At 40.3% G+C, this 17,499-nt stretch overlaps 1 protein-coding gene across 1 annotated transcript; it reads left to right on the plus strand.

Annotated features, from left to right (window-relative positions):
• Positions 1-1,913: 1,913 nt before the first annotated feature.
• On the plus strand, positions 1,914-16,823 carry nectin1a (nectin cell adhesion molecule 1a). Its single transcript, XM_070982938.1, has 10 exons — positions 1,914-2,358; positions 12,581-12,693; positions 14,002-14,260; positions 14,535-14,652; positions 14,745-14,926; positions 15,020-15,137; positions 15,322-15,473; positions 15,636-15,768; positions 15,870-15,933; positions 16,053-16,823. The coding sequence occupies exons 1-10, from the start codon at positions 2,307-2,309 to the stop codon at positions 16,368-16,370; spliced, it is 1,509 nt and encodes a 502-aa protein (XP_070839039.1). The 5' UTR covers positions 1,914-2,306; the 3' UTR covers positions 16,371-16,823.
• Positions 16,824-17,499: the final 676 nt, after the last annotated feature.

Genomic DNA, 17,499 nt, shown 5'->3' on the forward strand with positions numbered 1-17,499 from the left:
ATTAGCTCATCGTCCATTTTGGACTGTGTGACCTAAAAGAACACACTAGAGTAAATATTACACAGTTACATTAAAAGAGTTTGGATTCAGTAAACACCTGCACGGAAAAGGAGTTTTTGCTCAGGCAACCAGTGTTACTGAAGATGAAAGAAGGCATAATCACTGTAACCCATTCTTCTTGATATTAAGGGAAACAAAGTATAGTTAAATTATTAATTCTAAATATGTTTACTGTTAATATAAGAAATCCGATGTAGCTTTCTACAGCATCATTGCCTCCCCCAGTCACCTCACGACTATATGAATTATGTGCAAAAACATGCAACTATTCTGGATTAGCAACATGTTGTTGTGGAAAATGAATGTAGCTTGCGAAACATTTCTCTTTATCTTATCAGAGAGATGCGTCACAGTGCCTCCTACATCTCCTTCATCTTCAGGCACTTTCAGACAGCCTCAGACTCTTTCTGCCTTCTCCCAGTGTGTTCTGCAGTCTTCAAGTCTCAGTGTCTGTCATTTCTCACCCACCCACAGTGGCTGCCTCTGCTGAATTTACCAGATTTTGAAATATTAGTATTTTGACCAGAAGCTTTCAGTGCATGTGAACATCAAACTCTAAAGCACGCTTAATGTTGCCGCTGAATGTTAAGTATGTAATGTTGCATGTCAGTTTGCATGCAACTGTGCTGGAGATCTCATCATATTCTAGCTAACCTCACACTATACAATGCCCATTAGTCCATATAGGACTAACAGTGTCAGCTTAACCATTTCATTTATTTTTTTTTTCCATTCATTAATTTATTATCTACAGAGTCTGAGGTGCCATGGAGAAAAATGTGTGGGCATAATCCAATCATCTGTGTTAATAATCAGTGAAAGTATCATAATTTTACCAGCTTCATTATATCAGTCTTGTCTTGCTTATACCCATCATACTCTCATGGGTGGCTTAGAAACAGCATGGTTTGATTTTGATTTTAGGCTGGATGCATATACTTTGTGATTTGGATTGTAAAAACAATGCTCTGTCATCTTTTAGAGTTCTTCAATGTATTTTACAGGAGACTTTTCCACTTGCTGTTTGACCATAAAAACAAGCAAAGAGTTCATTTGCAAAAACAGATGAAAGCCTTTCTTCTAATGAATAAGCCAAGACCAGTCTGACTGATATTTGCTTAAGTGCACTTAAGCGCACTTTGCAAATGAGCCCTTCAGAGACTGTGGACGTCATCTGGCTTGTGAAAACTTATCTTCATAAATGTCTTCTTCACTTCAGGTTGACTAAAATGTGCTGTTTGCTGTCTTCTACATGAGGAGAGGAGGCAGAATATAGCAGAATCAGGATCAGAATACTTAATTGATCCCTGAGAGGAAATTGGGTCAATTGCAGTTGCTCCCAACAGTAATGAAAATAAAAAAAGAAATACAAATGTCTTAAAGAATGTAAACACTATTGTGTACACTATTCAAAAAAGGAAATTAAATAGCAAACAATATGGAAAATGTAAATGTGAATATGAGTAATATGCAACAATAAGCAGCAGCCGCCTGCCACTTTCTGCATTAAGTAATAAGAATAATAGAATACTAGAATGGTACCCAATATAACAAAAATAATAATATAAAGAATCATATAGTAGTACATATAGTAGTAGTACAGTATAAAATATGCAGAATAAATAATATACACTGAGCTAATGCACAGCCCAGTTGAAATATAACAAATGATGACTTTATTAGAATTGTGAGGATATGATATTGAGAGCAAAATTAGGCTAATCCAACAACAGTCAGTGGGGGCTCATTCCTGCAGCTACGCCCCTGTCTGGGCCCCTAATTGCGTCCATTGAGTGTGCGCATCTAAAAGCCTGACGGCGCCTTTTTGTGTGCAGCCGTCCGGCGGGTTGCTCAGCTCAGCCCTCACACGGTGACAGATAGCTGTCGGTCGGGACTGGGGGAAGGCTATCTCAGAAATAATCTGCCCACGCGTTAAGCTGCTTTATCCCCGCCAAGCCTCAGCCGGACAGAGACTGCTGCAGCCCCGTTAGCAGTCAGAGCGAGGTCGGAATTAGTGTGGGGGAAAGAAAAAAGTGAAACAGGGTGCGGAGACAAGTTTGAGAAATCTTTTCAGGGCTGGAGGAGTGTGTGCTCGGTTTGCAGCATACATGGAGACCTGACTGGGCTCTGACTCACAGAGCTGAAGCTGAACCTGCAGCTGTGTTCCGTCCGGGAGGCAGGAGGCGTAAAACAAGCCCACACTGGGAATTTAACCACAGCGACAGGCTGGCACCGGTGGTTCGGGCATGGACAACACGGGATTTTGGATATTCCTGATGACAACTTGTGTTATTCCTGGTAGGCACGTCTGCTTTTTTAATTTCCATTTTTTTTAAGCATCTGTTAAATAATAATGATGGGGACAATGGTGATGTTGATCCAGGTGAAAGACATGATTCATTTCTCCTTATCGAATCTATACCAATCACAAAGAAGCAGGACAGTAAAATTGTGCATAAAGAACAATTCAATATCACGAATACGTATCTAGTAAATTGTACATTAAGTGTAAATTAAAGGGTAAATCTGCCTAAAGTCAGTCTGTCACATGTATAGGAAGTTTAAAGGTGGAGTTATAGTTTCAGGCTTTTATTTTGATAACCTTTTTTTTTTAACCACTTTCTGATAAGTCACCCTTAATAAATGATTAATATGTTGGAATTAATTCATGATTAATAAATATTTTACCATTGTTTTCTGGATCTGTTTTAAGCCATTGATAAGGACAATTTATGGGTTGCCAAATTGTGAAAAATCCCTTTGGATGATTGTCTGCAGGTACAAATGCTTGTGAGATTTTTCACAACTGGGCAACCCAAGAGTTCTTATTAATGCTTATAACTGATCTATGAAGCATCAGTAAATTATTCATTAAGTGTTCCTAAACCCTTACAATTCATAAAAGAATGCCTGATGATCTAATTCTTGATGTATGTTCATTCATTCATTTTCTTGTTGTTTTCCCTAGTATTTGTCATAGTTAGTTTGCCGCTCAGCAGTTTTGCTTCATTCAGTGCAACTCAGAGCATCAAACTCCTCTCATCCGTATGTGCAAATGATTTAATCTCTGAAACTGCCTGACCTACTCCTCATCAGTGCACGAGTCAAATCAGACCATTTCAGTCAGACCGACAGTGCACAGTGCCAAAATAAACACGCCTGTTTGCAGCAGGTGCACTGGTGTAATCACACTAAGATGTGACTGTCCCTTGCAGATGGCATCCCCACATCTTACTCTGTGTGTGTGTGTGTGTGTGTGTGTGTGTGTGTGTGTGTGTGTGTGCACTTGAATGAATGGACTAACTCTGGCCTCATTGTAACAGGTGCTGTTGTGTGATCACACTAAGCTGAGGCCAAATGTACAGCTGGCATCAGAGTTGTGTATATCAAAAAAGGGGGTTGGGGAGTGGTATGCATATAGTATTACGCAATGACAAAAGCAATTGTGGCAGCATAGGGATGTGTTGAGCTGCTGTGACATCTGCTGTGATTGCTTTTTTCACTCAGTCAGTGATAAAACCCCCCCTATGTATGTTGGGCAGTAATTTGCTGGTGTGCATACATGTGTGTATGTGTTATTACTGAGTGTGAGGCTGTGCCATGTGTGTAGGATTGTCATGCTGAAGGACAGAGCAGTGGATTAGAGCTGCACAGGGAGCAGGAAGGGTGTAACAACATGATCGCTGCCAAGTAAGTCTCAGCCTGGTGACTGTTGCTGCAGTGTATCTGTCGTCTCCTGGCTGGTGCAGACTCAGAGCACCTCCACAGGTCTGTTGAAGGGTGCCCCAGCAGGCTGATGAGAGTGCTGTCACAGGCAGTCAATGATGTGTTTTCCACTTCACATAAAAGTTTGCAATCCTCCACTGCAGAAAGACACAGAAAGGGCTGACTGAGACTGACAGACAGGCGTCCTCATGAATTTTTTGCATAATCCACTGTCCACAGCTGGAACACACAGACGCTACCCCACAGAAATAATCCAGCACAAACACACAACCCTTCTGTCCCCGTCTTCTTTTGTTTGTCTCTTTCTTTTTGCAGCTCTCTTCTACAGAGTTGTCCCATTTGAAGCTTGTTTTTTCCCCTCTCAGTCCTCCACGGGCATTTTCTTCATTTCTTTCAATCTCCTTTCTCTCTTGGGTTTTTATTCTCCTCTCATGTCCCCAAAACACAGATGCAGCAGCAACAGTCATCATAATCCTGTGAGCTGCCCGCTGAACACCGGCCAAGTGCACACTCCACGTTCCTGCAGTGCCACAGAGATTACACACCCACACAAACATGCACATGTACATATACCCGCATGTGCACCCAGAGCTCAATCAGAAACAATGAGAGATTATAATCGATTCAGGGAAAAATGAGGGGAGGACAAGTGTTTTCTTCATTTCAATCAGGCAAAAATGGAAAGGAGTGCGCATAATTTGGCAAAGTAAAGTGGATATTTTCAGTTGTTGGTAAAGTTGTTTGCTGTGCAATATTTTGGTTCAGAGCATTAAAGAGAGCTGCTATGTAGCGTAACAGCCTAGTCACAGATATACAGTCATATCACAAACCAGTTGAACCTCCGTCGCCATCCGGCTCAACGTAGTTTTGCATCAGCACTTCGAGCATTGTGTGTGTTTTTGTGCGTGTGTGTCAGTTGGTCTGCGTCAGGCTTCCCTACATGTAAGTCACAAGGCCAAAGACACAAACACAGTGTATAATCCCCGATCAATCACAGATTTGATGGTCTAAAGATTAAACAGTTAATCTGTCCTCTCCTCTTTCTCTCTGTGTACTTTTCATTTTCTCATCTGTCACATGGCGTCACTTTTTTAGTATCCGTGGCCTTCTGGTAGCCAAGTGAGCGAGGCTGAAGGTGGATGGAGTTTGTTCAGCCTTGAAACGTCGCAGTTTAATGTGCTGATCTTTACTAACAGCTCCACTGCAGATAATGATGTCAGCCTCATATTTTCAGTCTTAGACACATGCTTGTAATCACACTGACTTGTTGCCAATGTTACTCCACTTTCTTTTCCAGTTTTCTATTAGATTTGGCCAAACACTGGCCTGTATAAATAAACTTTGGGATTTTTTCTTCAAATCCCCTTTTTTATCCATCTTATGTGTGCAACATTTTCAGATTTAGGTTTCCTTGTTTGAAATTATTAAGGCTAAATATTTTTGAATCTTGGTGTGTTTGTCTCATGACACTGGTCTTAATTATTTGCCAGAACAGAACAGCTGATTTTTTTTAAGTCAGTCAATAAGGCTTTTTTTACTTAAATAAAGGTTAATATATATATATATATATATATATATATATATATATATATATATATATATATATATATATATATATATATATATATATATATTTTATCAGCTTATGCCCAAATCTGTAAACGAGAAAATAATAAATCTTAAGGTACATTTTCCCATCTTTTATCTTGCTAGCGTAAGACAAAAGGCAAAACCACACATTCAACTCATTCACACACGAGAAAAGGTTTAAAATGACCTAATGAGTAAGAGAAAGAAAGACGGAGGATATCCACTCAGTATGTCAACAAAAAGCCCAGCTGTGATACTCTTGTTCTTCTTGCATGTTACACATTCAAGTGTGAAACAATGCTGCCATTGTTTATGTTACCTTCCCATGGTCGTCTCTTGCCTATGTGCTGCTGTTTATGGATTATTGTCCTGAGGACCGGTGAGGTCACTTCCCATACTCTAAACAATAGAAGAATGTGAATGGACACATGGTGGGAGAGATGTGGGCCAGTGAGATATGAATGTGTGTGTGTATGTGTGTGTGCGTGTGTGCGTGCGTGCGTGCGTGCGTGCGTGCGTGCGTGCGTGCGTGCGTGTGTGTGTGTGTGTGTTTGTCACAGAGATAGGCACTCGGGCTCTTCTGCCTTCACCTAAAGCCCCTAATCAGCTCAGCAACAGAGCTCAGAAGGGGGCACTCTCAGTGGGATATGTGTGTGTGCTGTGCGTGTGTGTGTGTGTGTGTGTGTGTGTGTGTGTGTGTGAAGGATAGTTCAGTTCAGACAGACATAAGACACAAGTGAAAAGTATTGTATGTCCCACTGGACATGGTCTTTGGTTTTCCCATATTAACCGCAAGCAGAGGGTGGATGAGGGGTCATTAATGCACCACGGCTTCCTGGAGAACATCCTTTAAGAGAATAGTTTGACATTTTGGGACTTATTTGCTTGCTTTTGAGAGTCAGATGAGAAGATTGGTACCACACTCATATCTGTCCAGTAAATATAAAGCTGTTTTTGTGCTAAGCTAAGCTAAGCTAAGCTAACAGCTGCTGACTGTTGTAGCATATCATACTGATGCGAGAGTGGTTTTAGCCTCTTTAGCTTATCCCCCAAACTATTTCTTTAAGTGATGTCATCATATGTTTCATCCATCAGAGATACAGTAAAATATTCTCTGCTGATTATGAACATTATCCTGATCAAATTGTCAATAGTTTGACAGTAAACCAAACAAGTCATCTGTTGCTGTCCCCCCGAATGTCCTGTTGTAGAGTCACAGATGTTTCACTCTGAATCCAGACAGCTTCTTCTGTTCTGATGTGTAACCCGATCTACTACCAATTATGTTAATATAGATTTACTTTGCATCAGCTAATATGATTTTGAGGAAATGTAATATGCTGCCTTGGCTTCATTTACCGACATTTTGTTCAAATGGATTAAGTCTTGTAATGTAAACACGAAAAGCTATTTGGGTAAATGGTGGAAGGTCAACCACAACAAGTCCAGTGGACTTACGTTGAATTTGACATTTTACTGGTGAGATGAATCTGCACAGGCGTGATGTATTTTATAAAGACTTTGTTCAGTTTGAATATTAGACCTCTGGAGAAATTTTATGAAAGAAAAGAGGGTACAGCCAGCTGCTACTTTAACGGACAAACAAATTTGTAAGGACTGAATCCACGGTATTTCAGCAAAAACATGTAATTGTAAGCTTTCCATACATACAGCAGGAAATGGACCATAAATTATCTGATGCAAATGCACTTTAATATCCTAAATGCTGTAATCTACTCTCACTGCTGGCCTTCTTCCTTCCCAGTGACCCACACAGACACACACAATGGTTTATCAAAGTGGGCGTGTAAAGCACAGTGAACTCCTGATCTAATACAAAAAACTTATTAATATAACAAAACACACATATGGCTCAGGTTGTACATGACATCATGTGAGGATGTTTTTCAAATTTTTGATGATTGATGTTAGCAGGGCAGATGGGTCTTAAGAGGTCTAGAGTGCATGTTTGCATGCAGAGAACATGCACAAATGTACTGTAAATTCATTTTTGCATATTAAATGCTTTTCCTGCAGATTTATATGAAAAGCCAAGACCAAACAAATCTATTAAGGGAATTAATGCATTTTCTTATCATCTTAATTTAATTGAGGCTTTGGTTTTCAGGTGATGGGAAACTAGGTAAGCACGAACATGTTGTGCTTTCTCTCTGTGAATCTGAAGCTGACTGACTTTCTGTTCTCGCACAGGCTGTGGTTGACCTTTATTTGGCTTATTGTTTAAGGGTTTTCTTATGTCGTTCAGAAATACGATGCCTTTCCTAACATTAGATCCCAGGACTCCTTCTCCCTATCAGGTCATGGTCTACAGAATCTAAATGAACTTGTTGCTCTCTCTAGCATAATGAAGTGCTTAAGTGCTTGTTTCACTGTCCAACTTTTTGCAGACTTCTCTTGTTTGTCTTGAGTGCAATCAGTTAAAATTTCATTTGATGTCATTATTAATATTAGATGTTTGTGAAAGTAAATACAATTTTCCCCACTGATTTTGCTTCTCTGAGAATTTCAAGAAGTCTGTCTCAAAGTATAGAGGGGTCTCGAATTGTAATACCTTGTAAGGCAAAACTAAAATCTAAAAGATCAATCTTAATGCTAATAGATCAGTTCAGATCAGTTGAAAGAATCACTGTCATGTGTGATACATGTCTTGGTTCTGATAGAAGTCTTGCTGCAGAGTTCTGAACTAGTTGGAGTCAAGCCGTCAAGCTGTGATGAAATAAAAGCATGGAGGGCTTTTTTCAAAGCTGTAGTGTGAGGGAGAAGCCTTTTAATGTTGCCTTACTGAAAAGTATCTGGAATGAAGCAATGATTTCCCATCAATTCGAGGGAGGCCTAATGTTAAACAGATTTAACATTTTGAGTAAGGGGACCAATCAAGTTTGGGGAAAGCTGCATACAGTAACAGTATGGTCCAATTAAAGGTTTATCATATGTATGCTGGAGAAAACGTTAAGCACGTGCTTCTTTTGAACTAAGGCTGTTTTGAAGTGTTCCTAGTTTCATAGAATCATTGGAATAAAATGAGAGGTGAAGCTCTATATTGTCAGCATAACAATGAGAAAAGATATAAAGAAACTTTGTGGTGCAGCTGAGCAGAGAATTGGAACGGACCCAGAATTGACCCCTGGGGCACACCACGTATTAAGCACGCCTGTCACTAGAGTAACTGTAGGATGTACAGACAATTCTCATGGATAGTGACTGTGGAAACATATGTTGATTATTGTTGTTTTTACAAGTCATAGACACTAAACAACGAAATATATCATTTGTAATTGCCGAAGAACAAAACAACATGTAATCCTTTTTTTAAATCTGATGTCAGGAACACAGTATCACTTTTCTGTTCCCTCCAACATTATTACAACAGCAAAAAAAATTCTGGGAGAACATTGTATGGCTATGATAAAAAGAGTACTAAGAATGAAGAAGAATACTTGCAATAGATTAAAAAAAACAAAAAAACAACCCTGGCTCTTGTAAACAGATTTTAATGTCTGAAATCGCTGGAGTTCCCCTTTAAGATTTGGTTTGGTTCGGCACCAAAATGACTTGGTTAGGGTCGGGAAAATGCGTGGTTCAAATTAAAATGAAATGTTTAAAGAAAACAGTGTTGACTTTCGGTACAACACTGGAAGTAATCAGCGGTCTCCCATGTGGTAATGTGACGATTTGTTGGCCCGTGAGTCATAATAAATGAGTCAGCTGCTAGAGGGCTTTGTAAACATACGTCATTTTGGGATTGGCATTTTCTTATGAGTGCACTCTAAAAACTGAAAACTCTACACATTACACTGCATGGGGGAAAGTCTACATGTAGCATCCAGCCTGCTTGCAAATATGCCAGTGTATCCATAAAGTATCACAAGACAACATCCATCCATCCATCCATTTTCTATGCCGCTTATCCCTTTCGGGGTCGCGGGGGGGGCCGGAGCCTATCTCGGCTGTCAACGGGCGAGAGGTGGGGTACACCCTGGACCAGTCGCCAGCCGATCGCAGGGCACATACACACACCATTCACACTCACACTCACACCTAGGGGCAATTTAGAGTCACCAATCAACCTAATGAGCATGTTTTTGGTCTGTGGGAGGAAGCCGGAGTACCCGGAGAGAACCCACAAGACAACATATCGCAATACAATGTAGTATTTACTGTATGCTCCTCTAATAATCACAGTTTCATCAAACCTTTCCAAATAGCACAAAAGGAAGCTATTGTTCAGTTGTTGTGCAATGTGACCCTGCAGAAAGCTTCATGTTTGCTTGAGGAGGCTCTTACCCTGACAAAAACACTGGGATGATAAAATACTGTTTATGGGTCAAAGCATTACTTCATGGTTAAGAGGACCCCGTCAGGGGGATGACCAGCTTTACTTTTGATGTCTGCGCCGTCAGCCTGGGGTGTTTTTAAATGGTTGTCTCTGTGATGGAGACTAGACGAAAGCATTGATGGACCGATCAATATTCCTCCATTAATAACATGGAAATATTGGACCACATGATGAACCGTGAACTATGGCACCTTATTGCATCTATTTAAAAACAAAAATACAATATGTCAAACATGCACATCACCGCTGGGTATGGGTACATTCACACTGTCTAATTCAGCATTGTACTCAAATGATAACATTTCTATTTCTGTCTGGCTTGTAGCAGTAAATGTATGAAAGACGCAAAAGTAACCAGCTGAAGAAAAGGTGTGCAGGTAAATGATATCTTATCTTATCATATCTCATCTTTAGGGTCATACCCAAGGCTTGACAGGAGTGCCAGAAACCGCTGCTTCCATAATGACATTTATGGACACAGGATTTTGTGTGTCACATTCATATTATTTTATATTTGCAGCAGTGTCTTTCATTTCCTGTTGTGAGGCTCTGACAAGATGCTAGGGAGCTCTTTGGGGTGGTCTTCATCAAAGAGGAAGTGGGATCAATTTCTTTATGAGATTAATGTGTAAAATTGATTAGATGTTGCAAAGCTTTTATTTTGCCTTATGAGTCAGTATTCACTAGGTTTCAAGTGAGAGTTTCAAGTTTGAATAAAAATTCTCTTTAAAGACAGATATTCTCCCCCCTATAAATTAAACACGCACGCACGCACGCACGCACACACACACACACACACACACACATTACAAATACATATAGTGAGAATACTTATATATCTTAGAGAATAAAACAAAATCATACTTCTTATAATGAGTGAATTGGCACCAGCGGGCATGTCTGAGTGCATTTCCATCTCTTCAGCACTTTCATGCTGTTTGACTGCTGCCACGGTAAGGGGAAGATGGGATTTGAAGCAGATTATCTATAAAAATAAAGGGATTTCTTCATCAACAGCTGGCCATGATAAAGAAATATTGACTGGTCAGATCTTAATCAAAGATGGTTGATATAATAATAAAAATATTTAAATAGCACCTTTCCAAAGCAAGGCTTCATGAAGGTGTCAATCAAGAACAATATCACTATCATAGAATCAGCACTAAAACATAAAACATGATAAGAAATAAAACCAACGATGTGGGAGGCAAGATAGAGGATCAGAGGAAGGCTAGACTATACAAGTGCGTTTTAAGAAGAGACTTAAAGAGACAGACTAAGCCATCCCAATCTCTTCCAGAGGCTGGGGGTCCTAATGGTAAACACTCTGTCACTCTTTTTTTAACCTGCATTTAGGGACCACCAGGAGAGCAACATTTAAGGACCTCAGGGCCCATGACAGCACATGTAGATGTAGTTTGGGGCCAGACTGTTCTGAGCTTTAAAAGTGATACGTCAAATTTTAAAATGAACTCTGAAAATCAACTCACAGGGAGCCAGTGAAAGGATGAAAGGATAGCTATAATGTGCTCTGGTTTTCTGATACCTTTTGGATTAGCTGCAGAGAGGAGAGAGACCTTTTGCTGCACACAGGAAAGGGAGCGGCAATAATCTAGCCATGATAAAATGAAAGCATGAAAGACTTTTTCAAGGTTTTTTTTTTTAAAGAGATTTTCCAAAGTCGACAAAAGCATCACTGTATGAGGGATTTGATATGTCTGAGATATTTAGCAGCGAAGTTTTCTGTGTGTGTGTGTGTAACCATGTGTGTATGAGAATGAGAGCAGCCATTGTTCTGACCTGTTTTGTTCAGTGTACCATCATTATTTGTTATCCTGCATAATGACCGACAGTAATTTCACTTTTCATGAACCTGCAACTTCAAGATTGGAAGAAGTATTCAGATCCTTTATTTAAGTAAAAGTACTAATAAGACACTGTACAAATACTCCATTAGTAAGTAAAAGTATGTATGGTATGGGTTTATAATCAAGATAATGTACACAAAGCATTAGAATTAAAAGTATTAAATACAGAGAAATGGCCATTGTTACTGACATTATTATACACACTTTCCTGGTGGTTGAGGCGGAGCTTGTTTTGAGCTGGTACTAATGATTATTTTCATTATGGATTAATCTGCTGATTATTTTCTCGATTAATCAACTGATTGTTTGGTTTGGAAAAATTCTGAAAATAGTGAGAAAATTTTTTACTATTGTCCAAAGCCCAGAGTGACACATTCACAATACCTGAACCAACAGTCCAAACTTCAAAATTATTAAAAATAAATTGAAATTACTGAAAGAATATAATAGAAAAAGAGCAAATCCTCAAATTTGAGAATCTAGAACCAATAATTTTAGAGCAGTTTTGAATGAAAATTGATAAATGATTAACAGAGTAGCTGCCAATAAAGTACAGTACTTGAGTAAATGTACGTAGTTACATTCCACCACTGTTACTGATACAGTGTATCTGACCAAAAGTAAACGCACGTGACTGGTGTACACTCAGGAAGTGGGCGTGTGTCTGCTGTGGATTTGTTAAAGGGGATCAGTAAGTCAGTGGGAAGAGTAACCAAACAAATCGTGCCTATTTATACCTCCCTCTAATCCAGCACCTTTGACCTCGGCTCACCTCTCACGCTGCTGAACTGTATCACCTTTGACAGCTCAGCTCGCTTTTAGCAGCTCAACATGCTGTGCTGACTGTGAACAGCTTAGAGCGCGCCAGTCTGATGCTGCCAACATGTGCACATTTGTGTGTGCGTGTGTGTGTCCAGCATAGGTGAGCGTATTTTTGAGTCTTTTTTTTTTTTTTTAAACTCTTGTGTTTGTCTTCCAGGAATAAATGGCCAGACTGTGGAAATGGATGATGGGAAATCAGGGTATGCTGGCTCAAAGGTGGATCTTCGCTGTCGGTTCATCAACAGCTCCCCGCCTGTCAAAATCTCGCAGGTATTCAGTCGTCTGCCTGAACACGTGGTATACACCCAAGTTTATAAGCTGTATATATAAATCAAATATAATAAAAATTACAAAGGCAACAATTATACATAAACATGCCTTCCAAATTTCCACATAAGTCAGCAAAAACAATTAAAAAACATTTTTAGCTTTCAGATTGATTTCTTAACTTGCCATGAAAGTTTACTCTAAGCAGCCATAAGAAATAATTTGTATCAAAGGCCATCATGAAAACAATGTGACATGTGAAATGGGGTGAGCCTCATGATGAACCTCCAGAAAATGATTCTCCAAATCTGCAGCTCCCCTATAGAGCCTTATAATAAGTTTTTGTCTGCAGCAGGCTGTGTACATCCCACTGTACACCACCTGCTCAGCACCAAACTGCAGACGGACACAGTAAGCAACTAGGTGGTGCACATAGTGGAGCATTTAACAGCTACAGAGCCAGATATTTCCCCTGGGAGCTGGGACGACGAGAAAAGAGTAAATGCTGAACTTGTGTCTGCTGCTTCCAACTGAACAAAAAACTCAGTTATTGCATTTAATAAAGGAGGAGGAACCAAGGGAACACCAGGAGACTTTTGCGGGAGAATCCTGATTCTCTTTCCATTGACAAAGATTAGATTAAATTTAACTTTATTGTCATTGTCAGAGTGCAACACAGAGACAACGAAATGCAGTTTAGCCTCTAGCCAGAAGTGCAAATAGTTATAATATCCAAAAATGTACATACAAGTAGTGCAAGTGGCATGAGGTATAATACATAGTAGACCCCCAGTAAAATAAGCAGCAATAAGGTGGAATGGAGGGAAAACTACTGTATGTGTCCTTGAATCCAAAATATTTAAATTCAAAGTTCTAAAATCCCGCTGCTCAGCAATAAACAGCAAACACACTGAGTTAGCAACTAGCTGGGGAACATAGTGGAGGGAATATGTTTGCCAGGTGGCCAGAAACACGACACGAATTGCATGCTAATGTTGCTCCATCACTGCTGGATGTGTAAATTCAACTTCAACTGAAAAAAACATAAGCCAGCACATCAGCCATCTGATTTAAACTCTAATCTGATATCTACAAAATCTTGTTCTTATTCTCGGTAAACAGAGGCCACATTCAAAAGCATCAGATGTGTCACAGGAAGGAAAGTCAGAGGCTAATATTGAATTGAACTGAATTGAATTGAAATGACACATCCAGGACACATAGAAATACAATGTACAAATTTGAGATCCATGTAGACCCAGATATCCTAGAACAACCAGTGTAACACTTCATCCATCCTTCTTTCTCAAGGTAACATGGCAGAAACTGGTGAATGGCACTAAGCAGAACGTGGCCATTGCTAATCCCTCCCTGGGTGTGTCCGTGGCCCCGCCCTATAGGGACCGTGTCGCCTTCAAGAATGCAGCAGTGAGGCGACGGACTCCGACGCTTGAAGACACCACCATCACCTTCTCCGGGCTCCGCCTCTCTGACGAGGCCACATACATCTGTGAATACACAACGTTCCCCGCAGGGAACCGAGAAAACACTGTGAACCTCACTGTATACGGTAAGACAATGTGTGACAATGGGTGCAATACAGGTGCATCGTTACTCATGTACGACATGTTTAATGCGAAGTTGGAGGTTTGAAATAATCTAAAATTCTGTCTTTTTACCATTATTTCCAGGGCACTAGCACTTTTCGCCCTTGTCGTTGTTGTAAGCAAATAGATTTAGAAGTTTTTAAACATCAGCCTGTCACATGTTAAACATTATATTATATTAACATGCTTTACGACCATTTTAATGCTGATGCTAACTCTTTGTTTTTATCCCCTCAGTTCGCCCAACAACTCAGATGAGTCTGTCCTCGCCGACGCTGGTGGCTCGTTCATCCAATCTGAAAACACCGGTGGCCACCTGCATCTCAGCCAATGGAAAACCACCCGGTACCATCAGGTGTGTGTGTGTGTTTATGTGTGGCTCACTACAAATCATTTAAGTTACATCTACGTGACTCTGTGACACTCATTCCTTGTTGACATGAGCAGGTGGGAGACGAGGGTGCCGGGGGAAGTGACCACCCGAGAGTACAGAAACTCAGACGGGACGTTCACTGTTCAGAGCGACTACATATTGGTTCCCAGCAGAGAAACACACAAGGAGACACTCACCTGCGTCACCACCTACAACGACGAGGTCTTCACCGACAGCGTCACCCTCGATATTCAGTGTAAGTCTTCTCGCATGCAACAATAAGTGCATAAAGCACACAAGCTAAATTACAAGCTAAATTTCTTTTATTGTGTGTTTGTGCGTGCACCAGATGAGCCAGATGTTTCGGTGGATGGGTTTGATGGAAACTGGTATCTGAACCGAGAAAACGTCCAGCTGAGCTGCCAAGCTGATGCCAACCCTGCCGTCTCTCTGTATCAGTGGAGACTGTGAGTACAGCTCTGTGTTTCACTCACATTTACAGTCAAAGATAGACCACCTCATGCAACACATCAAGCAGGGTGTGATGTGTCTTTAAAATGAAGAACATACTTAGAAAAAAAAAGAACAAAATCTGGTGTCTCTTCATTGATTGTGATGAGAGTCTTGTTTTCTTTTCTTTATATTCTGCAGGATTAATGGCTCCATTCCGAGCAGTGCTGAGATTCGAGACAACGTTCTAACCTTTAAGGGGCCAGTCACATATGACGTGCAAGGCACATACGTGTGTGATGCAACCAACAGCATCGGGACACGGTCAGGCTCTGTGGAGGTCAGCATCATAGGTACGTTTCCCAGGAGAGTCTGGGGTCAACTGATTTGATGATAAGAGCAAATTGGAAGGACAGGAATGTGTTTGAATCTTTACTGATGTGTGTGTGTGTGTGTGTGTGTGTGTGTGTGTGTGTGTGTGTGTGTGTGTGTGTGTGTGTGTGTTGTCTCTGTAGAAAAGCCATTGCCACAGATTGCAACAGGTGATGTCATCAGTGTAATTGCCTTGTTACTGGCTGCTGGAGTGCTCATGGGCATCACTATCACAGTCCTGGTGCTCAAAATAAGAAGTAGAAAAGACAACTCCTCGTACGTAAACAGTCCATTATCCCTCCATTGCCCAACATGCTTTGGACCCTCTATTAACATCCTCGTCACCCATCTTTTATTCTCTTTTCCTCTTTGATCAGAAGTGACTCTCCGTCCAGAAAACTGTCCCAGCCGATAAGGAAAAGACCAGGAGATGACATTCAGGTAACATGTGTGTTGTGTTTGTAATTTACCAAACAATTTTCCGACGATTTTCTACTAGAGCACTTGTATTGTTGCTAATTTTGATATGTCTTTAATATGTGTTTCTCATTTCTCCACAGCATTCAGGACGATTTTATGAAGAGCTTCCAAACACAGCAGACTATGTGAGCTACAGACTAGCCTGTAACAAGGAGGACTACCCAGAGCCCTACTCCCCTCCCATCAACCCCCCTCTGTCATTTCTGCCCCAACACCCCTACCACTCCTCACAACCAACCACTGCAACCAACAGCAGCAGCAGCACCACCACATCCAAAAACACCTTCTCTCCTCCTTCACACACCACGGCCATCTTTAAATACCCCTCAGTGCAGGGCCTGTCCTCTCCTCCGCCAGGAGTGGCGGCGTACACTTTTCCCAAAGAGCAGTACGTCTGAACTGTGTTATAAACTGAAACCTCTCCAGTGAGTTCAGATGAAACAACCCAATTTATACCCAAACCTTTCCCAAGAAGAGGTTGTTGTTTAACCCTGGACTATCAGGCAGTGTCTCTACACTGTCTGCACCATTGTGGACGGCTCTGGAAGTCAAAGGACATTGCAGCTTTTGTTTTTGGACTTGGAATTGAAGTCCATTATTTTGTCTTTTATTGTGTTATCTATTGTTTGAAAAGGGAAGATTGTTGAACCATGTTTCATATACTTGCCAGCCAGTTTAAGTTTTAGGATAGATGAAGGTCAGGTTCAAGGTGATTTGACTGTCCTAGGAAAAATTCATATTGCATGGGTGTATTATATTTGGAAAATACTGAATGATAGGATTATCTCTTGATGTCCAATGTCGTTGACCCCCTTGCTTTATTCTCTTTATTCTCTATGGTATAATTTTGTAAAAAAAATAAAAATAAAATAAAAAAAATAAAAATAAAAAACAAACAAACAAAAAAAGGAGACAGAAAACAACAAATTACTATAGTTTCCTACTTTGTGTGTATGCCCACTGTCTGTATCCTGTGTTGAACACACTCCCTTCACTGAGAAACAGCAGACCTCACCTTTTGCTTTTACCTCCTGATCTGATGTAACACTTTTACTGTGCTTGTGTTTTGTATCATTGATGTTTTTCTTTGCAAAGAAAAGCAAATTTTTATTTACTGAAGACATTTTTGTTGACTTCTGAAAATTCCGTTTTTATTTGTGGTATCTGTGGGTTTTAGTATTCATTGACACTGGTTGTTGGATGAGCCTTGAATTTTTAGCATTTCAATAAAAATCATCACGTTAACTTGTGTGAACTTAAACTCTTCTACTCTTTCTTTGCAATACAATATGCATGAACAATTAAAAGTCTAGTGAGGCATCTTTAATCTGGTTAGGCGTGTTTTTGGACATGCTAGCTTCATGGCATAGCGATGTTGGTGAGTCCCCGATTTTGGTTCAGACTGAAATATTTCAGCTGTTTGATAGATTGCCATGAGATTTTGTACTGATTTTCATGACTCCCAGACTGGTGATTCCCTGATGTTCTTCCAGTTGGTCAAAGTTTTTATTTATCCCTCCTCTAATT

The sequence above is a fragment of the Chaetodon trifascialis genome, chromosome 16 (assembly GCF_039877785.1).
Source record: "Chaetodon trifascialis isolate fChaTrf1 chromosome 16, fChaTrf1.hap1, whole genome shotgun sequence".
Taxonomy (NCBI): domain Eukaryota; kingdom Metazoa; phylum Chordata; class Actinopteri; order Chaetodontiformes; family Chaetodontidae; genus Chaetodon; species Chaetodon trifascialis.